Source organism: Theropithecus gelada, chromosome 12, assembly GCF_003255815.1.
Source record: "Theropithecus gelada isolate Dixy chromosome 12, Tgel_1.0, whole genome shotgun sequence".
NCBI classification, from domain to species: Eukaryota; Metazoa; Chordata; class Mammalia; order Primates; family Cercopithecidae; genus Theropithecus; species Theropithecus gelada.
In genome coordinates this window covers 45,434,278-45,459,234 of record NC_037680.1, presented here as the reverse complement: position 1 = coordinate 45,459,234, position 24,957 = coordinate 45,434,278, and the positions used below count along the sequence as shown (strand labels likewise).

General features: G+C 36.5%; 1 protein-coding gene across 1 annotated transcript in view; it reads left to right on the top strand.

Moving 5' to 3' along the window:
• Nucleotides 1-24,957, top strand: part of ABCB11 (ATP binding cassette subfamily B member 11) — a 111,417-nt gene that overhangs the window by 6,960 nt on the left and 79,500 nt on the right. The window contains exons 2-5 of the mRNA XM_025404926.1: nucleotides 7,483-7,585; nucleotides 8,861-8,882; nucleotides 11,309-11,360; nucleotides 12,153-12,391. Of these exons, the coding sequence (XP_025260711.1) occupies nucleotides 7,510-7,585; nucleotides 8,861-8,882; nucleotides 11,309-11,360; nucleotides 12,153-12,391 (389 nt within the window). The 5' untranslated portion in view covers nucleotides 7,483-7,509. The remainder of the gene's footprint in view (nucleotides 1-7,482; nucleotides 7,586-8,860; nucleotides 8,883-11,308; nucleotides 11,361-12,152; nucleotides 12,392-24,957) is intronic.

Sequence of the window (24,957 nt, the reverse complement as noted above, 5' to 3'; positions counted from 1 at the left end):
ACATGAAAGGTGGAGAAATAAGGATGTGAAGAGAGATTTAAAAATAAATCCAACTACGTAGAGTGAAGCAACAGGTAGTATCAGGATCTGAGAGACTCCAAATTTTGTGGGCAAGACACTAGACCACTGTCCTCTAAACACTGTGAAGTATTTGCACACCAGTGGAAAGAAACCCTTTTAAATGGAGAGCTAAGCCAGAGGAAAAAATAATTGGAGACTAAATTTTTTTAATATTGTATTTTAAAATTAGGAAATGCAATAGTACATCTGTGGTTAAATGTTGTTTATTAGTTTCTCATTATTAAAGAGTGTCTTTGTTTTTTGAAAAAAAGTTTTTGGTTAAAACTTCAAAAATTGTGTAACCAGCAAATGTTACAGTCTCTGAATGTAATACTGCTATAGTGAACAAATTTTGTTCTTGAATAAAAGAATTTTGAATCTGGTTCTTTTAGTATTTTTTAAAGCAGCCTCAGAAACTACTTAATTAAATAACATTTCTCACTCTACTTCTTAATATTCTATTAAGGGATATTCTACAAAATAAGTGATGAGTGCTCCTCAAAACTGCCAAGGTCACCAAAACAAGGAAAGCGTGAGAAATTGTCATAGCCAAGAGTTGCTTAACAAGATATGACAACTTAATGTAACATGGTTAATTTGGTATCCTAGAGGGAATCCTGGAACAAAAAAGCAATTAGGTGAAAAATAAGGGAATTTGAATAAATTATGCACTCTAGCTAAAAATAATGTATCAATATTGGTTCATTAACACTAATGTAAGATATTTACAGTGTACATTGGTACATTAATACTAATGGAAGACATTAATAACTGGGTGTGGGGTACATGGGAATTTTGTATCATCTTCACAATTTTTCTATAAAATCAAAGCTGCTCAAATTTGTTTAATTAAAGGGATTCCCCAGAGTTAGGAAAAAAAAATTATTTTCTGTCATGAAGTATTTTATTTTCTACAAAATGATTTTGTTTTATTTAGGAGTGCTATGCTACTTAAGATGGAAAAATACATGATGATGTTACCCTCCCAAGCTTGCTAACATTAACCCTTTTGTGGCATTATCCAGCTTTCCATTTGTTCTTTTTTAAATTTTATTTTATTTTATTTTAAGTTCCAGGGTACATGTGCAGGATGTGCAGGTTTGTTACTTAGGTAAACGTGTGCCACGGTGGTTTGCTGCACCTATCAATCCATCACCTAGGTATTGAGCTCGGCATCTATTAGCTATTCTTCCTAATGCTCTCCCCACTGCCCTCCCCCAATAGGCCCCAGTGTGTGTTGTTCCCCTCCCTGTGCTCCCTGTGTCCGTATCATGAAATATTTTAAAGCCACAGGAAAAAAAAAAAGAGAGAGAAAGAGAAAAATTTAATGAACACCAAGTTACCTCATTCCAACTTTATCATATCTTAAACATTATGCCATACTTGCTGAAACTTTTTTTGTTTTAAGAAATTAAAACAGCAGATACCCTGTTTTATCGCAGGGGCCCTCTGAGCCCCTCCCCAGTGTCATTCCACTTCTTTTCCTCAGAGGTAACCACTATCATTAATTCAGTGCTTATTAGTTTCAGGCAAGTCTTTATATTTCTACTGAGTGTCTATATATCTATGAACATTACAAATAGCGATTTGCAGGTAACACATTTTACATAAATGACATCATACAGTATCATTCTGAAACTTTCTGTCTTGTTTGTTTAAACTTACGTTGCTTGAGCTTTATCCATGCGAATTCACTGATTTTAATGGCTAGACAATATTCCATTGTGTATAGAATAATTAATAATTCTATAAATTATTGAATCCAATCCCTTGTTCATTTATATTTTCTCCAAGCTTTTTGTTTCCAAAGAAATACTGCAATAAACAAGCTTACATATATCTCTGCATGTATTTTCTGAGTTTCAACCTTGGCTGTATCACTTACTAACTTGTCCTCTTGAGCTTATAACTTAGTCCTTCATACTTTAGTGCCCTTATCTGAAAATTGGGGATAGTCCTAGTACCCATCTCAGGAGGCTGTTGGGAGGTTTTATGGCATAGCATGTATCAAGCATTTAGAACAGTGCCTGGCACGTATTAAATGCCATATTAGTGTTAACTGTTTTTTAAATTATTAAGGAAAATACCAGAGAAGGATATTCTGGGACCTAGGGTATTAACATTTTTAGCCTTGCTAGATATTTCCAAATTGCTATCCAAAGTCATTCAGTCAATTTCTATTCTCATTAGCTGTGCATGAAAGGACTCCGTCCTCCACATCTTCACAACACTTGGTACTACTGGATATTTCATCTTTGCCAATATTTCAATGAACAGTTTTAGTATTCACTGCTGATCGTTAACCCAAATTTATTCATTAGGGTTGCAAAATAATGATTTTTTAAATTTTATGGATTTTCAAAACTCGGGAATGAATAATGATTTTTTACTGAATACTTTTTGCATCTATGAAAATGATTATTTTTTAACCTTAAATAGTCATTGCATTCCTGGGATCAACATTATTTCATTTTTTTTCATAAACTGCTGAATTACATTTAACATATTTTATTTATCATTTTAAAATCTGTTTTCAGAAGTAATTATAAGCCTATTTTTATCCCTTTTTGTTTTGATGTCAAGATTATACTTGCTTTATAAAATGATTTGGATAGCTTTTCCTGTTTTTATTTTCACCAAAACCATTTGCATAAGATTAGAATTATCTACTGTTTGAAGTTGTAGTAAAATTTGCCTGCAACATTATCTAGCCCTGTTGTTTGTTGAGGTGGGAGACTTTTGAATATTGAACCAATATTTTAATAGCCATTACTTTTTAAGTTTTCTATTCCTTTGTCAACAAATTTTGATAACTCATATTTTTCTAGAAAATTAATCTTAACCTGGTTTTCAAATTTACTACCATAAAATTACTCATATTTGCTTATGATTTAAAACTTTATTTATTTTATCTTTCCCATTTTCTATTAGTATTTGTGATTTATATCTCTTTTCTTCAACAGTCTTATTGACTTGCGTGTTTTTAGTTATTTCAAAAAACAATTTTTGAATTGATATATCCTTTCCACTGTTTTTCATTTTATATTGTTTTCTATCTTATAAATCTTGCATTTTTATGGGTTCTTGATTAGAACAAATTCATTTATTAATCTCTTAAAAAACAAAATGCATTTATCTTTATAAATAAATCTTGAAGTATCTTTTTAGCTGTAGCCCACAAGATTTTATATATTTGTTATCACTATGTTTTAAATATTTTCTATTTCTGTCGTGATTTCATCCTTAACCCATAGTTATATGAATATGTATTTTAAAGTTTGTAACACACACACAATTTGACTGAGTATATGTGTGTGTGTTTTACTAGTGTTTAATTTTTTAATTTTTATTTAATTGCATTGTCAGAATATACACTCTTAAGAATAACAACACTATAAAGAAATACATAGTTTTTTATTTGTTGAAATTTTTGATGGCTTATTAATGGGTAAGTTTTTAAAAAGTGCCAAATGTAATTGAAAAATGTCTTGGTTACAGGTTCCATAGTAATGAAATTTGTCATGAAAATCTATGGACATTGTGTTACAATTATAATTAAATATATATTTTATTAAATCAAATGAAATTGCCAATATTTAATCTTTTTTTACTTAGAAAGTTCAACTAATATGTGAACAATGTCCAACCAAATTTTAAGAAAAACAAATTTTATATAGTAAATTATATAAAATTACTTATTTTTTATTTTAAAAGCTTTTATGTTTTCTAATTTTTTGTCTGTTTATCAGTTTCTAATAAAGGTATGTTTAAATTTTTCATTACAATTGCAGGTTATGTTGTGTTAGGTTGCTGGGTATATACAGTCCAATAATTGATTTGTCTTCTAGCTGGATTGTACTTTTAATTATTACATGTCCTTTATTATATCCATTATTGTTTTGAGCATGAATTCTATTTTTCTGACATTAACATAACAGCTTTGAGAAATCAGTATTTGTATGACATATCCTTTTCATCCTTTAATTTTTGACCATTTTTATGATTTATAAATTTTTTCTTTTATAATAAGTGTATGTCTGGATTGGCTGGGTGTGATGTCTCACGCCTGTAATCTCAGCATTTTGGGAGGCTGAGGCGGATGGATCATCTGAGGCCAGGAGTTTGAGACCAGCCTGGCCGATATGGTGAAACCCCATCTCTACTAAAAATACAAAAATTATCCAGGCATGGTGGTGCACACCTGTAATCCCAGCTACTTGGGAGGCTGAGGCAGGAGAATCACATGAACCCAGGAGGTGGAGGTTGCAGTGAGCCGAGATCATGCCACTGTACTCCAGCCTGGGCAACAGAGCAACACTCCGTTTCAAAAAGAAAAAAAAAAGTATATGTTTGGACTTTAAAAAATTCCATAAACTGACCTGTCTTTTTTTTAAAAAACAACTTTTTGAGGGTATAATTTACATATCATAGAGCTCACCTATTTAAAGTATTCAGTGGTTTTCAGTATATTAACAGAGTTGTGCGACCATCACCATATTCTAACTTTAGAACATTTTCTTCATCCCCAAAAGAAATCTGTTACCAGTCACTCCTCATTCCCCTCCCAACCCTACCCCCGTATTAGGCAACTACTTATTTATTTTCTGTCTCTACAGATATGCCTATCTTGGACATTTCATGTAAATAGAATCATACAGTATGTGATCTTTTGAGACTGTCTTCTTTCATGTAGCATGATTTTGAGGTTCATCTGTGTAGTATGTATCAGTACTTCAATCTACATACATTTACCATAATTACTGAACCATTTGTACTATTTTCAATAACCTTTGTTTATATTTTCTGTTTGTTATGCTTTTTAAAGTTTCTTTAGTTTTTTTTAACTTTTGTTGGATTGATGAAGTTTTCTACATACTCAGTTTTTAATCCGTGCTTATTTAGAAGCTATGGATTTTACTGGTACTTTTTCATTGCTTTTTCTTAAAATTTGCAGATATTGGTTGAACTTTGTTCAGATATTAGTTGAACCTTGTAATTAAAAAATGGTTAAATATTGGCAATTTCATTTCATTTAATCAAATATATATTTAATTATAATAGTATAAATATATATTTAATTATAATTGTAAAACAATGTCCTTAGATTGTCATGACAATGAACCTAACATACTTTATCTGCATATTGAACACCTTATCTTGTGTTCAAGATACACTCGTATCTACACTATTGTGTAGAGTTTTAATTATGCTTTTGGTATCAATATTTGATTGGCCGTCCTGACATATTTTGTTAACTCTTGTGCTCACCCTTGTTTCTCTCTTTCATGGCTCCCTTCTGGATACTCCTTCTGGCTAAGGCACATCCTCTAGTTGTTGTTTTATGCAGGTCCGTAAGTGGCAACTCTCTTGACTTTGAATGTTTGGAAAGATGCTGAATGATTTTTTGGCTCAGTATAAAATTCTAGGATAAAGATTACTTTTTCCCTCATCACTTTGAAGACTTTACTCCACTGTTTTCTAGCCTCTATTGCTGATGAGAAAACTTCTATCAGTCTGTTCTTTATATTTGGATAATGCATTTTCCCCTTTTACAGTGTTTAGGACGGATTTTGTTTATTCTTTTTTTTTTTTTTTTATAATTTTTGAGACGGAGTCTCTCGCTGTCGCCCAGGCTGGAGTGCAGTGGCGCGATCTCGGCTCACTGCAAGCTCCGCCTCCCGGGTTCACGCCATTCTCCTGCCTCAGCCTCCTGAGTAGCTGGGACTACAGGCGCCCACCACCGCGCCCGGCTAATTTTTTGTATTTTTAGTAGAGACGGGGTTTCACTGTGGTCTCGATCTCCTGACCTTGTGATCCGCCCGCCTCGGCCTCCCAAAGTGCTGGGATTACAGGCGTGAGCCACCGCGCCCGGCCCGATTTTGTTTATTCTTGATGCTTTACTACAGTTTGATTCTTGAACAACACAGGTTTGAACTGTGCAGGTCCACTTATATGGGGATTGTTTCCAACCAATCTCAGTGAAAAATACAGTATTCTCAGGATGAAAACCAGTGGATATGGAGAGCCAACTTTTCCTGTGCTCAAGTTCTGCAAGCCGACTGCGGGACTTGTGTATACCTGGATTTTGGTATATGCAGATTTTGGTATATGTGGGAGTGCTAGAACCAATCTCCTGCATATACTGAGGGACATTTCTAGATAATGTATTTAAGTTTTGACTGATGTTTATTCCAATCAATTATTGGAGCCTACTGTTAATTTGAAGAATCAGGTTATTGCTTCTGGAAAATTCTTAGTAATTATCTCTTTAATTGTTACACTTCTGTCATTCTCCACTCTCTGCTTCTGGGATTCCAATTAGGTGAGTTCAGTTTTTCATAATTCCCCCTTCCTCTCTCTTATTTGTACATGTGTGTATATATGTATATAATATATATCACTGTCTCCTCCTATAACCTCCATGGGTCTGCATTTCATCATAAGGAATAGCTGCTTCAATGCTGGGCAGCAGTTTCCTCAGGGTCTTCTCAGCAGTGCAAGAGACCCACATTAGCTCCTCTGGCTCCAAGCAAAGAGATGGTCTCTAGCTCCCTGTTTGATTTGGGGCACTTACAGTCCTCTCAGGAGCTAAACTCTCACACTTGTCTGCATCCAGACCCTGAGGGGGAAATACTAGCTGCTTCTGTGCTCTGTTTACTCTTTGGTGCTTCTCTGCCATTTCTGGTTCCTGAAGATGTTTATTTTTATTTGTTTGAGTCCGACTGTATCTCTTTAAAAACATGTTATCCATCATTGCTATATATTTGAAGCAGAGAAAGTTAGTGAAGCATAAACTTCATGCTGAATCTAGTGTCTATATCCTGGAATTCTCTGCCTGTACCCTCTATAAACTGATTTTTCCACTGTGAATAAGACTAACCATCACTCTGTTGACATTTACATTTTATTTAGACAATGTCTCCTTTCTGTTCCTTTGAGCCAAGCTCGACTCACCTTATCCTGAGGTTGCATTTACAAAAGAACACTGAAGGTTACCCAACAGTATGTGGGTGTTATTCATCAACTACAGCAACTCAAGAATATCACCAGTTGGTTTGCCTTTCTCATAGTTTTCACGATTTCTCATTAAAAATAAATAAAGCACAGATAAGCATAAAGTATAACCACCCATCCAACAACGAGAGGAAAATTGATCAATGGTTTTGGTTTATCTTCCCTATAATTAAGCTATAGAAAACAACCATCCATGTAATAACTAGAGAAAACCTTCATCAATGGCTGTAGCTTATCTTTCCTGATAATCAGGTTCTTTCAGGGAGTTATTAACCAATTTAAAAACCTGCTTTTGTCTGAGATTGATTAGTGAAGATTATTTCTTGAACCAAATTGTTTTTTCGTTTGGCTACTTTGGTTAAAGAAGAAAGAAAAGATAATAATTGCAATGATTCCTTTATTTTATAGGGTTGTTGCCTGCAGATTGCAATTACCATGTCTGACCCAGTAATTCTTCAAAGTGTAAAGAAATTTGGAGAGGAGAATGGTGGTTTTGAGTCAGATAAATCATGTAAGTGACTTTTTTCTCTCACTGCATCTTGTACAAGGAGAGGCGAGAACAAAAGTGGGACAAGTTGGTGAAGTCTCAAGGAGCAGAAAATATTCAGCAACAGTAGGTAGAACTATCATTGGGTGTGATCCTTACACACAACTCTGTGGCTCTCCCTAGAAGCCACATAATGTACTATCTGAAAGCACTAGGTAAGAACACTCCAAGTGTGGGTAAATGAAAGCATCTCTCACCAACCCCTTTCCTAGATAGAGTAGGGTTGTTCCAGCAGTGGCTGTTATGACTAACTTTATTCCTGTATTGTTATTATTAATCATAATTTAGTAAGTGCTCCTCCTTAGGAAGAGCTGTGCCCAGACTCTGCAGACCAGAATGAGATCATGTGGAGGGGCCTGTAGCACTAGCACCTGGGATGTCTTGGGCTCAGATGGTTCTAAGCTGTTGTTTTCTAACCCTATGATTTTATATTTTACAGATGACAAAATTGAGACTCGGATATGTTTTTGAAACTTGGCAAGGGTCACATGAGTAAAATTAATGGAACCATAATTCTAATCAAACAGTTGTGTTTGATTTCCAAGCCCAGGATATTGCCATTTGTCAACATTATCATGCCTCTTTACTCTTATTAAAGTAAAGAGGCATGATAGTGTTGGATGACAAAACTCCCGAGTGGCTTCCTTACACCCCTCACTATAACCCCCGACTTTCACCTCCTGCCCTGCATCTGTTCTGACCTACACTGGGGAAAACAGTATGTGTCTCAATCCTATGGTTTCTACTGGTGTAGAAGTGTCAATGACATCTTGTTATTAACATCTTATTGTTAATTTGTGGTCTATATTTTAAACAGATAAATTCTGACGCTTTTAAAGAACCAAACAATAAAACAATAAATAAATATCAATTTTATTTTGTAGTTCAAAAAGTCAGATCTTCTTCAGCTAATTTAGAAATGTTGCTGTCTGTTTGATATTCAGATGGTGCAAATATTTCATGTCCTGAAGAAAAGTCTGTAAATTGGTAAACGTAGCAGCACTCCTGGACCCTAATGAGTGTCTTCGTGTATGTGTGCGTGTGTGTGCATGTAGAGAGAGAGAGAGAGAGAGAGAACGTGAGCAGGAAAAAAGAAAAGGCCAATAATCATTTGGTAATATTCCACGAATAAAGGTAATTTATAGGAATATTTTTCCAGAGCAAATTTCTTAATGACTGTATTGCATTTTGTCATTATTATTATTAACTGCTTTTTTGCACTGATTTTTTTTCTGACAGATAATAATGATAAGAAATCAAGGTAAGTGACTGCAGCATCTTTTCTAGAATAACTCCATAATATTCATATCAACGGCACAAAGCAGAGAATATTTTCATGCACATTGCACTTCATATAAAATAATATATATAATCCATTCTTTTTCTCTTTAAAACATTACTACAATTTGATTTTTAAAACCTTTTGGAAAATCGCTTCTGGATTGAGTCCAAATCTCCCTCGTGTATTCAGGAATGGCACAGAACTCCTGACCTAAGAGGGAAGAGGAAAAGTTGAACAACAAGTATAATTTCATGGGCATTGGGGAGGTCCCTAAACCCCAAATTCTTGCCACAGGCAAAGAGTAGAAACCTAGAGTATTATTATTGCATATTTCTCTTTAGCTAAAGATTTTGAATTCTCATATAGAACAAATATAAGCTAATCACAGTCTGGTATGAAGGCAGGATTAGATGAGGTCTAATTTAGAAGACAGAAGTGAGACATCAGGTAAGTTCCTGAAGTGGAGGTGGTGGAAAGGGAAGGGTTAAAGGTATTTTGGAAATTTTAAGTAATTCACAGCAGAGGGAGGGAGTGGGAGTGGTAAGATTAGCTTTGGGCTGGTAGTGGTCAGGTCAGCCTGGGCCTCTGAGAACCACATATTTCTTATTGGGTGGGAAATTTTAAAAATGGGTGTGGATGTAGATGAATGGCAAGGAGAGGATGAGTAGGAAGTTGAATGAGTTGTTTTGTTTTTAGAGGAGGTGAGCGTGGAATGAGAAGAACACAGCAAAAGTTTGCCAGAGCTGCTGAGAGGAACGGGAGCGATCTGTAGAGGAATGAAGTGTGCATTGCATGTTGAGCTGGAGAGCACACATTCACTCCATTAATTCATTCATTTTGCAAATATTAATTGAGTGTCTATTTGGTATCAGACACTATTGTAGGTGCTGAGGGTACAGAAGGTACAGAAAAGAACAAAATAGGCAAAAGTGTCTGCCCTTGAGGAGTTTACATTTTAGTGAGGGAGAGATAATAAACACTGTAAATAAATCAAATGTATGGCATGGTAGCTAGTGATAATCTATCACTTTCTTTCTGAGAAGGAAAAATAAACATGGAAATGGAGCTATGAAATGGTATGTGGGGGGTGGGGTTGAAATTTTAAAGACTTTGGCCAGGGAAGACTCTGTTGAGTAGGTGACTTTTGAAGGAAGGTCTAGCGGGGGTAGTGGAGCTGTCCCTGTGGTTACCTAAAGAAAATGCATCTGGGGAGAGGGACTAGGAGGTGCCCGCACCCAGAGGTGGGAACAGCTGGGCATGGACAAAGATCAACAAGAGGCCAGGAGAGTGGGGTGTTGAGAACTAGAATATAGTTGGAGGAGATGAGGTCAGAGAGCTAAGGGCCAGACCGTGGGGAGTCTCAGAAAAAAATTGGGATTCTTTTCTGGGCCAGAAGGGAAGCTTAGGGCAGCTGAGTACTAGACTCTGCCTGTCTTGATATCCATTCACAAGGTGGTAAGGTTGTGTTCAGCAGGCCCAGCTGCCTGGCTTAAGGAGAAGAGGGCAAACAGCTGGATGGATGCAGGATGAAGTTTACAAGGATGATGTAGAGAAAATAATTGACGATGATGGTGAGAGTGTGGTTCAAATGCCTGGCAGAGGGACCTTGGCTGCATGGGGAAGGAAGAAAAATCTTAATGGGGTTTAGCAATGGAAGGAAATGAAGGATTTAAGGGACTGCATGGCTCAAGTGAGGTTGATGAATAGGTGTGGAAGGAGGAAAGAAGTGAGAAAATGAAATACATGGGCAGTCACAGAGTGCCAAGGAGTTACACATGTCAGACAGTAGTTCCTGGTGACAGCAAGGTCCAGGGTGTATTCATGGACTGGGTGACTCAGGTTAAGTCAAGATCCCCGAAGTTGAAGAGGTCAAATACAGGTTAAACATGGCCTTACGGGAAATGAAATGAATGAGAAATATTAAGGAAATATGATTCTATGAAAAGTATGGGCATGTTCTTGAATTTTTCATCATATCAACATTATTTAAGGTAGTTGTAAACTTTTTGAGTGTGAGGAAACTTTAAAATTAGCTAATCCAACGACTTCAGCTTCCCCATGAGGAAATGCAGTCACAAATAGATTGGGGGTCATGACTGAGGGCAAAAAGTTATTTGTTGGTATAACTGGGAGTATAGAGGACTTTTTACTTTCTCTCCATACCTCTCAGGTGTTCCTCTCTGTGAATCGCTAGTGAACCTGAGATTGAGCTATACTGAAATCTCTAGAAGAGATAAATCTAGAAGAATAAAGCTTGTGTTTAAGATATCAGGCTTGGCCAGAATTTCCCAGCCAGTGAGGATTTTCTTTCTTACTAAAGAATAACTCATAAAATCACCACCTAGGGATAATTTCCCATTGTATTGGAAAGGATGGTCTTTAAATCCCTATGTTTTTCTCCTCAGGTTACAAGATGAGAAGAAAGGTGATGGCGTTCGAGTTGGCTTCTTTCAATTGGTAATAAAACTGTGTTGATTTATGGCAGTGACTGTGCAACTATAAATTGTTTAGATCATGAAAGGAGTGTTAAATCTTTAGTAATATTGGTAGGTTTTTAACTTCAGTGATCACTTTTTCAGTCATAGGCTTTGCCTATGTGATAACATGCTGAATAACTATTAGAAATATGTTGCTCATAAAACATACAAATCCTGTCCAATAGATCAGAAAAATGTCTTAGAAAATTATCACTCAGCCCATGGTTATCATATTTGTAAGGAAAGTCATCACAACAATCACATTATATATATTTATTCTTAAGACAAATCTTTAGAAATTTCATAGTATAGGTATTTACCCCAAATTTGCTCAGGATGGAGGCATTTCTAGGCATAAACCGGCACTCTTCATTGTCACTATCAGTTGTACAAAACAATTTATACTGTTGCTGAATGCCCCACACAGTTTTTCTACTTGTCAGTGGCATCACTGATAGTGATTATTTTCCCCTCGAGTTGTAGATGAGTAGCTAAAAACTAAAGTCAGCTCCTGAAATAAACAGAATGAATTCAGAGACCAGGAAATTTATAACATGATCTAACAATGTAAGAGTCTAATGTTTTAGATAATTGATGTACCATGCCATTTATTTCAATATAATTAGTACGAACCTGCTGCTCAATTAAGATGATTCCCATGAAATTTGGTGTTGAGTACTATTCATCGGAATCTAGTAACTAAAATTAAATAGTCCTCCTACCTCTCCCACTTTTCACCCATAGATGATCTCTGAACCCTTTGTTTTTCAAGTTTCGGTTTTCTTCATCAACTGACATTTGGCTGATGTTTGTGGGAAGTTTGTGTGCGTTTCTCCATGGAATAGCCCAGCCAGGCGTGCTGCTCATTTTTGGCACAATGACAGATGTTTTTATTGACTATGACATTGAGTTACAAGAACTCCAGATTCCAGGAAAAGCATGTGTGAATAACACCATCGTATGGACTAACAGCTCCTTCAACCAGACCATGACAAATGGAACACGTTGTGGGTAGGTTGTTTTTTCTTTATTTTTTACTTTTTTTTGCTCATATCTTAAATTGTAATTCAAGATATATAGAGGGGATTTTACTGACTGAACTGGAGTGACATCTAACACAAAGAGAATAGAAACATGAGTTTACCCATATTTCCAGAAATTACACTGCCTCAAGTTTCCTTCTATCTCACTATGTTTTAAAATCTTAACAGAAACAGGATCAAAAGTCACTCACCAAATACATCAGCAAATTGTAACCACTTCATTGAGTATAGGCTTGAGCTTGACAACACCAATACTTAATGCCACTAGGGAGGTGACCCCTGAATTTTACTTGAGTATCATCTCCAAGAGTTCTTTTTTTACCGCCCCACTAACTCCCCTCTGCCCCTTAGCTTTGTGGCTGTGGCTGTGGCTGGTGATCCACTTGATCCTAACCCTTCCATCTGTAATGGGAATTTCATGAACATGCTGCATTACTTGGAGTAGGGGATACTAGTCTCTACCAATAGTTGAGTTTGTTTTCTTCTTCTTCTTTTTTTTTTTTTTTTTTGATGGAGTCTCCTCTTTCACTCAGGCTGGTGTACAGTAGTGTGATCTTGGCTCACCGCAGCCTCCGCCTCCTGGGTTCAAGCGATTCTCATGACTCAGCCTCCTGAGTAGCTGGTATTACAGGCGTTTGCCACTACGCCCAGCTAAGTTTTGTATTTTTAGTAGAGACGGGGTTTCACTATTTTGGCCAGGCTGGTCTCAGTCTCTTCAGGTGATCTGCCTGCCTCGGCTTCCCAAAGTGCTGAGATTACAGGCGTGAGAAAACTGGTGCAGTGCTGTGATCAGAGGCAACCATGCAGAAGTAGCCAGAACTCACACAGACACAGTCACTATGCTACTGTTCTCTTTGTGATAAGCCTGACAGGCCACCCTGTAATCAGTGAATCCATCATGTACTCAGGACTGACTCATTGTCATAGCATGGACTTTGCAGTGTGCCTCATGCTGCCTCAAGTTCAGAACAAGCTTATTTGCACGTACGAACCCACATATTCAGGTTCAAGAATGAAGGGTGGGGCACATCTTGGCTAGAAAGACACTAGGAATGGCTCCCTCAAAGGAATTTATAGTTTTCACCTTCATTTTTGAAATTTTCTATAGGTTTGATTCCAGACTATGAATGAGTCCTTCAAAATCATTGACACTCTTCCATAATATTATCTCTCTTAGAGTCTTTCATTCATTTACTCATTCAACCAAAATTTTTTTAAACATCAACTGCATACCAGGAACTCATGAAAGCATCAAGGACACAGTTGTCTTAAGAGTATGGTCCCAGCCAGGCATGGTGGCTCATGCCTGTAATTGTGACACTTTGGGAGGGTGAGACAGGAGGATTGTTTGAGCCCAGAAGTTCGAGACAAACCTGGGCAACATAGTGAGACCCTGTCTCTACAAAAAAAGTTTTTAAAAATAGCTTGGCTTTGTGATATGCACCTGTCATCCCAGCTACTTGAGAGGCTGAGATGGGAAGATCACTTGGGCCTGGGTGTTTGTGGCTGCAGTTGCCTGTGATCGCGTGGGTGACAGAATGAGTCCCCATCTCAGAAAAACCAGGAGTCATGATCTCTATCTTTGTGAAGCTCAAGCCTAGTAAGCCATCATTCAGTTAATGATCATTTAAAAAATATATAGTGACAGACTTGGAGGTACCTGATAGAAAACACAGGATAATATACAATGTGAATTATTCTTTATAAACAACAAGTCTACTCATTCTATATAAGTTCCCTAATGTCTAAATATGTATGTTTCTTTTCTAAAATTGGAAGTTTCTTTTCATTTGAAAAACTCAGAGCAATTTGTATAAAAGAGAGACTGAGTTCAACAAAAGTCTTTGAAATCCTTCATTTATGTTGGAGGACAGAAGTGAACTGCTTTTTACAGAGGGGTTTGACCGCAAAACATAAAATTAATCATTCTCCCCTTTGAGAAAAAAATGTATTCAGACCTATGTGTGATGTAAATTGACCCAAACTTATGAAGATAAGTTTTGAGGAAAAAGTCCTCAAGTATATCTTATTATGCCTTAAAATTTGGAAATAAATGTTGGAGGGGTCAAAATTTGAGGCATATACATGATACTAGGTGCTTATGAATATTTGTCTAATGAATTAAAGAATGAATCTACTTTCAACATTTGCATCCTGGCCATCTATTAAAAAGGAATTCTCTAGTGGCCACTCATTACTCACTGTCTTCATTGTTACTGGATCACATACCCGAAGGCCAGCAAAGAATACGAACTGAAGCTTTCCGAAGTCCATTGGCTTTGGCTGAATTCACATGATACCAAATGTGAATGGACATTTGTCCTTTTCTTTTTTTAAAAAAATTCATACAGATAGCTGAAATTGTATGGACTATACCTTTCTAGGCATGTCTTTACTAGGAACTCCTTGATGAGTTAAATACTTTCATTGTGAGTTATTATGATCATTGACATGAATACTATTTGTCTTCTGAATAACATGTTTGTTTAGCTGTTATGTGGTAAGATCACTGTGAATATGGACTTGGGTGGGGCAGAGGAGAAGAGAGAGGACATTTTCCTACTTGTAAGTAGTTTATATACCTTCAAAGTCACCCAAACTATTTGCAAGTTTCTTTCATGGAAAAAGTGTATCATTAAAGGTACAGTTTCTCCTTTTATTATAATAGATATATTAGTCTTGGAATATACAAGACAACCCAATAATTTTAGCAACAAAAGCATGTATGTGTAGTGACAGGAGCTGGTTTTACTCTTTTATTATATTGGTTTCCACGTGTCAATTGTAATCTATTGGATGGAATTTTTAAGTTAAAGCCTTCCAGATGGTTGTCAGTGAATTACACTGATAAGGATTACAGAGCGTCAGGTCTCTTGATTAACTTATCAGAATTTCTGGTCAGAACAGTTAAATAATAAGATTTAAAAAATGAAAGCAGATGAAGGAATAGGAAGTTAAAATACCACAATTGCAATTTCGTTTTATTTTCGTTTACCCAATTAAAGTGTAAACACTCAAATGGAAGCCACAAAGTCTCATGTAACTTAATTATGAAAGAGACATACCATAATTTCTGCCATATTCTATGAGTCACAGAAACCAACCCTGGTATAGTTTGGGAGGAGTCTAAACAAGTGTGAATGCTGAGAGATGAGAATTTTAGGGGCCCTTTGGAGGCTGATTACTACTGTGGGCATTGGGGAGCTCAAGTTTTCACTCCCTCTCATACAGATAAATCAATGCAGAAATCTAGGCCTGTCCTTTCACTTGGATTTCAGTCTATATTCTTAGCAATGTATATTCAGTTTGTATAAGCAAGCACTATTTTCAAGCTAGACAGTTTAGGCTATATAATTTTATAACAGCTTTATTGAGATACAATTCACATACCATAAAATTCACCCACTTGAAGTGTACAATTAGATGTTTTTTAGTATATTTATATTTACAGAGTTGTGCATTCACTGCCACAGTCAATTTCAGAACATTTTCATTACTAAAAAAAGAAACCCCTTGCCCCTCGGCCATCACTTTCTAGTACCTCATCCTCCTCCCTATCCCTAGGCAACCACTAATCTGCTTTCTGACTGTAGATTTGCCTATTCTGGACATGTATATTAATAATATCATATAATATGTGATCCTTTGAGATTGGCTTCTTTAACTTAAGCATATGTTTTTTGCAGTTCATCCACTTGTAGCATGAATCAATATTTTCTTTTTATTGCTAAATAATATTTAATTACATGGATATAATCCATGTTATGTATCTGTTCATCAGTTGATGGACATTTGGATTGTTCCCACTTTTGAGCTATTACAAATAATTCTGTTATGAACATTTGTATACAGATTTTTGTGTGAACATGTTTCCATTTCTCTTGGGTACGTGCCTAAGAGTGGAATTGTTGTATCACATGGTAACTCTATGTTTAACTATTCTAGGAACTACCAGACTATTTTCCACAGTGACTGCACCATTTACATTTCTGCTAACAGTTTATGAGGGTTCTAATTTCTCCACATCCTCACCAGCACTTGTTATTTAGTATCCATGATATCACTCATAGACAGAATAATGACCCCCAAAGATATCCCGGTCCTTATCCCTAGAATCTGTGAATGTTACCTTGTATGGGAAAAGGGTCTATGCAGATGTGATTCAGTAAAGGATATCGAGATGGGGGAGACTATCCTGGATTATCCAGGTGGGCCCTAAATGCAGTCATGTGTGTTCTTAAAAGGGACAGTTGCTAAGAAGAAGGCAGAGGGGGATTTGCCTGTAGAGAGAAGAGTAGAGGCAAGGTGACTACAGAAAAAAAGAATGAAATGACATTGCCACAGCCGAGGAGTGCCAGCAGCTGTCAAGAGCTGGAAGAAGCAAGGAGAAATTTCTCCCTTAGAGCCTTAGGAGGGAACACAGCCTAGTCAGCACCTTGATTTCCACCCAGCGAAGCTGATTTTGGGCATGTGAGGGGATCCATTTCTCTTGTTTTAATTGTGGTAATTGTTACAGCAGTCATAGGAAACCAATACAACAGCCATCCTAGGGAGCATGAAGTGGAATCTCTGTGGTTTTGATTTGCATTTCTCTGAGGACTAGTGATGTTGGCTTCTTTTTAGGTGCTTTTTGGCCATTTGCACATCTTCTGCAGAAAAATATTCAGATCTTTTATTTGGAAATAAATAATATAACAAAATATGTATTCAGCCCCTTTTAAAACTGGGATATATGTCTATTGATTATTGAGTTGTAGGAATTCTTTACATATTATAGATATAAGTTCCTTATCAGAGATACAATTTGCAATTAATTTTTCTCATTCTTTGGGTTGTCTTTCTAACTTCTTGATAATTATCTTTGAAACACTAAGGTGTTTAATCTTGGTGATGTCTGGTTTGTTCTTTTGTCGCTTCTGAATTGGTGTCATATCTAAGAAACCATTGCCAAATCCAAGGTCTTGATAATTATCTTTGAACCACTAAAGTGTTTAATTATGGTGATGTCTAGTTTATTTTTTTGTTGCTTCTGAATTGATGTCATATCTAAGAAACCATTGCCAAAGCCAAGGTCATGAACATTACACTTGTTTTCTTTTAATGGCTCTGACCATGCGAAGTGCCAGTTTCCCCTTCATCTTCCACCATAAGTGTAAGTTTCCTAAGGCCTTCCCAGAAACTGAGCAGATGCTCTAATGCTTCCTGTACAGCCTGCAGAATTATGACCCAATTAAACCTCTTTTCTTTATAAGTTACCCAGTCAGAAGTATTTCTTTATAGCAGCGTGAGAGTAAACTCATACACTCTTATGGTTAGTCTATGATCTACTTTGAGTAAATTAGGGTGAATTAGGGGTCCAAATTGATTCCTATCTGCATGAATAGCCAGTTGTTCCAGCACCATTTGTTGGAAAAACTATTTTTTCCCTATTGAATAATCTCAGAATCCTTATCAAAATCAATTTACTGTAATTAAGAGGGTTTATTTGTGAACTCTTAATGCTATTCCATTGACCTACACATCCACATGCCAGTAACACACTGTTTTGATTACTGTAGCTTTATAGTAAGTTTTGAAATCAAGAAGTGTAAGTCTGCTACTAGGGATTCTCTATTCTGGGTCTCTTGGATTTTCATATAAATTGTTTAACTTCTGCAAAGAAGTCAGCTAGAATGCTAGGAATTACATTGAATCTGTAGATCAATTTAAGGAATATTTCTGTCTTAACACTATTAAGTCTTCTGATTCATGATCCACTTATTTGAGTCTGTTTTAATTTATTTCAGCAAGGTTTTATAGTTTTCAGAATATTTTGCAATTTTCTGTTAAACTGATTGCTAGGTATTTTATTATTTTTGATGTTATCATTAATGGAATTTTTTTCTTAATTTTCTTTTCAGTTTGCCCATTGCTACTATAGCAAAATACAATTTTTTTTTTTTGTATATTGATCTTTTATCCTAAACCTAGCTGAACTACTTATGAGTTCAATAGGTTTTAGTGGGTTCTTTAGGATTTTTTATACAAGACCGTATCATCTGCAAATAGAAATAACTATACATTTTCCTTTCCAATCTAGCTGCCTTTTTTATTTTATTTTATTTTATTGCCTAATTGTTTTGGCCCAAGCCGCCTCCAGTACAATGTTGAGTAGAAGTGGTGAGAGAACACATCCCTGTCTTATTCCTATCTTAGGGGGAAAGCGTTTAGTCTTTCACCATTAGGTATGACATTAGCTATGACTTTTTCATAAGCGTCCTTTATTATGTTGAGGAAGTTCCCTTCTAATCCTAGTTTGTAGAACGTTCTAACCATTAAGTCATGAATTTAGTCATGTGCTTGATCTACATCTATTAGGATGATCATGCAGTTTTGCCCATTATAATACTGATATGGTATATTACATCAATGTATTTTCATATGTTGAATTACCTTTGCACTCCTTGAATAAATCCCACCGGGTAATAATGAGCAATCATTTTACTGTGCTGCAGGATTCAACTTGTTTGTATTTAGTGAAGATTTTTGTGTCTATATTAATAAAAGATATAATATATAACAGTTTTCTTTTCTTATAATGTCTTTGTCTACTTTTGGTATCAGATAATTCTGACCTGATAGTTTGGCAGTATTCCCTTCCATTCTATTTTTTGAAGAGTTTGTGAAGAATTGGTATTAGTTCTCTAAATGTTTTGTAGAATTCTTCAGTGAAGTCGTCTCATCTTAGACTTTTTGTTGTTGAAAGTTTTTGATTGCTGATTCAATCTCTTTAGTTGTTATAGGTCCACTCAGATTTTCTATTTCTTTAAATTTTTTTTTAATTTGGCAAATAAAAATTATATATATTTATGGTGTGCAGCATGATGTTTTGAAATATGTATACATTGTGGAGTGGCTAAATTGAGCTAATTAACATATTCACTACCTCACACACTTACCTTTTTTTGTTGCAAGGACGCTAAAAATCTACTCTTGGCTTTAGGCTTCCTGGGATGCCAAAAAAAACTGTGAGTCTGCTTGCTTTCTCAATGGGAAGGCTTGTGGTCTGGGGCAAATTTTCAGCCCTGGTCACCGGTTGCCTGGAAATAGATTCAGTGCTGTTGCTGGGGGCACGGTGGGTGTGAGACTAGCCTCTAGTACTGTGGGCTGAGTGGGAGCAGGGTAAGGCCTGTGACTGCCAGCTTTCCCCCACTTCCCTGGTGACCTCTATGACTTAGCAGAGGCAGCCATAATCCTCCTGGGAACATAACTCCATTGAACTGGGAACCACACCCCCATTCCCCACAGCAGCTGCAGCAAGCCCTGCCCAAGGAGGGGCTGAGCTCAGACGCGCCTATCCCTGCCCCTACCTAGTGGTCTTTCTCTACCTGCCCTGGTAGCCAAAGACAAAGGCCCAATTCTCTTGGGAACTCTGTGGCCCTGCCCACTGCTTGGGAAACCTGAATACTTAACCAGGTGTCCTGAGGGCAAGTTTGCATTCTCCCTATAGGACTATAGCTGATGCACTCTTGAAAGTGCCACCTCCTAGCTAGAGCCCAACCAACACAAAACCAACGCACTAAACAAAAACACAACAGAGGACCCTCACGGAGCCCATTTCACTCCCCTGCTGCCTCCACTAGGAGCAGGTGCTGGTATCCACAGCTCCAAGAACTGAAGACAGATCACATCACAGGACTCTTTGCAGATACTCGCCAGTACCAGCCCAGAGCCTGGTAACTCTGCTAGGTGACTAGACCCAGAAGAGCAGAAACAATCGCTACAGTTTGGCTCACTGGAAGCCCCATTCATAGGGGAAGAGAGAGAACACCACATCAAGGGAGCAAGCCATGAGATGAAGGAATCTGAACAGAGCCTATGAATCCCAGATCTTCCCTCTGACATAGTCTAACCAAATGAGAAAGAACCAGAAAAGCAATTTTGGTAATATGACAAACCAAAGTTCTGTAACACCCCCAAAAGATCATACCAGCTTACCAGCAATGGATCTAAACCAAGATGAAATCTCTGAATTGCCAGAAAAAGAATTTAGAAGGTTGATTATTAAGCTAATCAAGGAGGCACCAGAGAAAAGTTAAGTCCAACTGAAGGAAATAAAAAACATGATACAGGATATGAAAGGAAAATTCTTCAGTTAAATAGATAGCATAAATAAAAAACAACCACAACTTCTGGAAGTCAAGGACACACTTAGAGAAATGCAAAATGTACTGGAAGGTCTCAGCAATAGAATCGAATAAACAGAAGAAAGAACTTCAGAGTTTGAAGACACAGGTTTCAAATTATCTCAATCCATCAAAGACAAAGAAAAAAGAATTTAAACAATGAACAAAGCTTCCAAGAACTTTGGGACTGTGTTAAATGACCAAACCTAAGAATAATTGGTGTTGTTGAGGAAGAAGAGAAATCTAAAAGTTTGGAAAATATGTCTGAAGGAATAATCGAGGAAAACTTCCCTGGCCTTGCTGGAGGAAGATCTCTTGTCTAGAGATGTAGACATCCAAATATAAGAAGCTCAAAGAACACCTGGGAAATTCACTGCAAAAAGATCGTTGCCTAGGCATGTAGTCATCCGAGTATCTAAAGTCAAGATGAAGGAAAGAATCTTAAGAGCTGTGAGGCAAAAGCACCAGGTAACCTATAAAGGAAAACCTATCAGAATAACGACAGATTTCTCTGCAGAAACCCTACAAGCTAGAAGGGATTGGGGTGCTATTTTTAGCCTCATTAAACAAAATAGTTATCAGCCAAGAATTTTGTATCCAGTGAAACTTAACTTCATAAATGAAGGAAAGATATAGTCTTTTCCAGACAAACAAATGCTGAGGGAATTTGCCACTACCAAGCAAATCAGGGAAATGCAAATCAAAACCACAATGTGTTATCATCTCACTCCTGTAACAATGGCTACAATCAAAAAATCAAAAAAGAATAGATGTTGGCATGGATGTGGTGAAAAAGGAACACTTTTACACCATTGGTGGGAATGTAAACTAGTACAACCAAATGCCCATCAATCAACGAATGGATAAGGAAAATGTTTTTTATATATATATATACACACACACACATATACACACACATATATATACACACACACACATATACACACACACACATATATGCGTATATATATATATACACACACACCATGGAATACTATTCAGCCATAAAAAGGAATGCAATAATGGCATTCACAGCAGCCTGGATGGAATTGGAAACTATTATTCTTTTTTTTTTTTTTTTTGAGATAGAGTCTTGCTTGTTGCCCAGGCTGGAACTCAGTGGCACGATTTCGGCTCACTGCAAGCTCTGCCTCCCAGATTCATGCCATCCTCCTGCCTCAGCCTCCCAAGTAGCTGGGACTACAGGCACATGCCACCATGCCCAGCTAATTTTTTGTATTTTTAGTAGAGACAGGGTTTCACCGTGTTAGCCAGGATGGTCTCGATCTCCTGACCTTGTGATCCACCCACCTCAGCCTCCCAAAGTGCTGGGATTACCGGTGTGAGCCACCGTGCCTGGCCGAGACTGTTGTGAAGTAACTCAGAAATGGAAAACTAAACGATGTATGTTCTCACTCATATGCAGGAGCTAAGCTGTGAGGACACAAAGGCATGAGAATGACACACTGGACTTTGGGGACTTGGAGGAAAGGGTGGGTGGACAGGAATAAAAGACTACACATTGGGTGCAGTGTACACTGCTTGGATGATGGGTGCATCATTCTAAAATCTCAGAAATCATCACCAAAGAACTTATTCATGTAACCCAACACCACCTGTTCCCAAAAAACCTACTGAAATAAAAATTAACAATTTTTAAAAATAATAAAAAATACATTATAAAACAAAAAAATAATAAAAATCTAATCTTTCAGTAATTTTCAAGCATACAAAACGTTGTTACTAACTATAGTCAGCCCAGTAGATTTCTTGAACTTATTCCTCCTAATTGAAATTTTGTATTTTTTAACCATCTCCCCAATCTCCCCACCTTTAGCCCTTGGTAACTACCATTTTACTCTCTACTTCTATGAATTCAAATTTTTCAGATGTCACATTTAAGTGAGATTACATTGTATTTGTCTTTCTGTGCCTGGCTTACTTCAGTTAACATGATATACTCGAGGTGCATCTGTGCTGTTGCAAAAGACAGGATTTTTTAAAAAGGCTGAATAATATTCCATTGTCTATATGTACCACATTTTCTTAATTCATTTGTTGATGGACACATAGGTGGCTATTGTGAATAATGCTGCAGTGTGCATGGGAGTGTAGATATCTTTTTGATATATTGGTTTCGTTTTCCTTGGATATATACCCAGTATAGGATTGCTAGGTTATATAGCAGTTCTATTTCTAACTTTTTGAGGAACCTACATACATTTTTGCATAATGGCTGTACTAATTTACATTCCCACCAACAGTGTACAAGGGTTCCCTTTTTTCCACATTCTTGCCAGCACTTGATATCGTCCTTCTTTTTTCATAATAGCCATTCTAATAGGTGTGAGGAGATATCTCATGGTTTTGATTTGCATTTCCCTGATAATCAGTGGTGTTTAGCATCTTTTAAAATACCTGTTGGCCATTTGTATGTCTTCTTTTGAGAAATTTCTATTTAGGTCTTTTGCCCATTTTTTTCCTATTTCTTTTTTTTAGTTGGTTTCAGTAGTTTGTACTTTTTAGAAATTTGTCCATTTCGTCTCAGTTATCTAATAGATGGGCATACAAATGTCCAAAGTATTTGTTTGTTTTTTTATTACTGTAAGGTCAATAGCGATGTTTCTTTTCATTTCTGATTTTAGTTATTTGAGTCTACTCTCTTTTTGGTCAGTCTAGCTAAAGATTTGTTGTTTTTGTTTATCTTTTTGAAGAACCAGATTTGGTCCTTTTTATTTTCTCTATTGTTTTTCTATTGTTCTGTATTTTCTCTATTGTTTTTCTAATCTCTACTTCATTTATTTCCACTCTAATCTTTACTATTTCTTTCCTTCTGCTTATTTTAGTCTTAGTTTGTCCTTTTATCTCCAGTGTCTTAAAGTGAGATGTTGAGTTATTGATTTAAGATTTTGTTTAACACAGACCATTAAAACTACAAATTTCCTTTTAAGAATTGCTTTAGCTGCATCCCGTAAGTATTTTAATGTTGCGTTTTCATTTTTATTTATCTCAAAGTATTTTGTAGTTTCTCTGTGATTTTTTTGACCCATTGGTTATTTCTGAGTGTATTATTTTGGTTCCATATGTTTGTGAAATTCCCAAGTATTTTCATTATTAATTTCAAGTTTCACTCCATCATAGCCAGAGAATATATTTTATATGATTTTAATTCTTTTAAACTTATTGAAGTTTATTTTATGACCTAGCATGTGTCTGCCTTGGAAAATGTTTCATATGCCCTTGAGAGGAATGTGTATTCTGCTGCTACTGGATGGAGTATTCCAAAGATCTCTGTTGGGTCTAGTTGGTATATACTGATTTCAAGTCTTCTCTTCCTCTTGATATTCTGCCTATTTGTTCTCTCCAATATTGAAAGTGTGTAATTGAAATTTCTGACTATTATTGCTGAAATATCTGTGTCTTCCTTCAAATGTCAGACTTTGCTTCATGTGTTTTGGGGGCTCTTTTTCTGGTACATATATCTTCATAAATGTTATCTTTCATGATGGATTGACCCTTTTATCTTTATAAAATGATTTGGATCTCTAGTAACAAGTTTTTAAAGTCTATTTTGTCTGATATTAGTATAGCCACTCTTGGTTTCTTATGGTTACTTTTTGAAATGATTTTTCTTTCTATCTTTTTGTTTCAACCTGTTTGTATCTTTGGATCTAAAGTGTGTCTCCTGCAGACAGCACATAGTTGAATCTTGTTTTTTTATGCAATCTGACAATCTCTGTCTTTTGATTGTATTGTTTAATCCATTACATATAAAACAAACATAACATTCTGAAAAGTGGAGGAAAAAAGGTCAACTGGCTAGAGCTTCAGGAACCAAGTAATAACATGTTGATTAGTTCCCTGGGTATCTTATGCCTAATGTGTACTAGATTGAGTGTTGGAAAAGCTGGCAAACTGGAAACCCCAATGAGTGCAGACCAAAAAGACCCAACAAAATCCTGCTTTTTCTAGATAGTGGGTCAGAAAGAGAAAGCCTAGTAGAAAACTTTTAAGCAATAATTGCTCTACTCCAGACAAACACCACAGAAGAAAATGGTGGCCTCACTCTCACCCGTGCCAGCAAATGTTGAGTTGGGAGCATAGACTTTTCCACACTTGCTAGGTGGTAATGAGGCCCTCTTGTGCCACCCCCTCACCTACCCCCACAGTGTCCATAGAGAATATGTGGGAGGCCTGAATCATCCTCACTATAATAAGGCACCTCTCCTCTTACCTGCTGGGGTTGGGGTGACAGAGTCAAAACATTACCACTACCCTCATGGAAGGGGAAATCGAGACATTTTCAGATGACATAAATCAAGAGAATTTGTTGCCAGCTGACTTACCCCAAAAAAATGGCTAAGAAAAG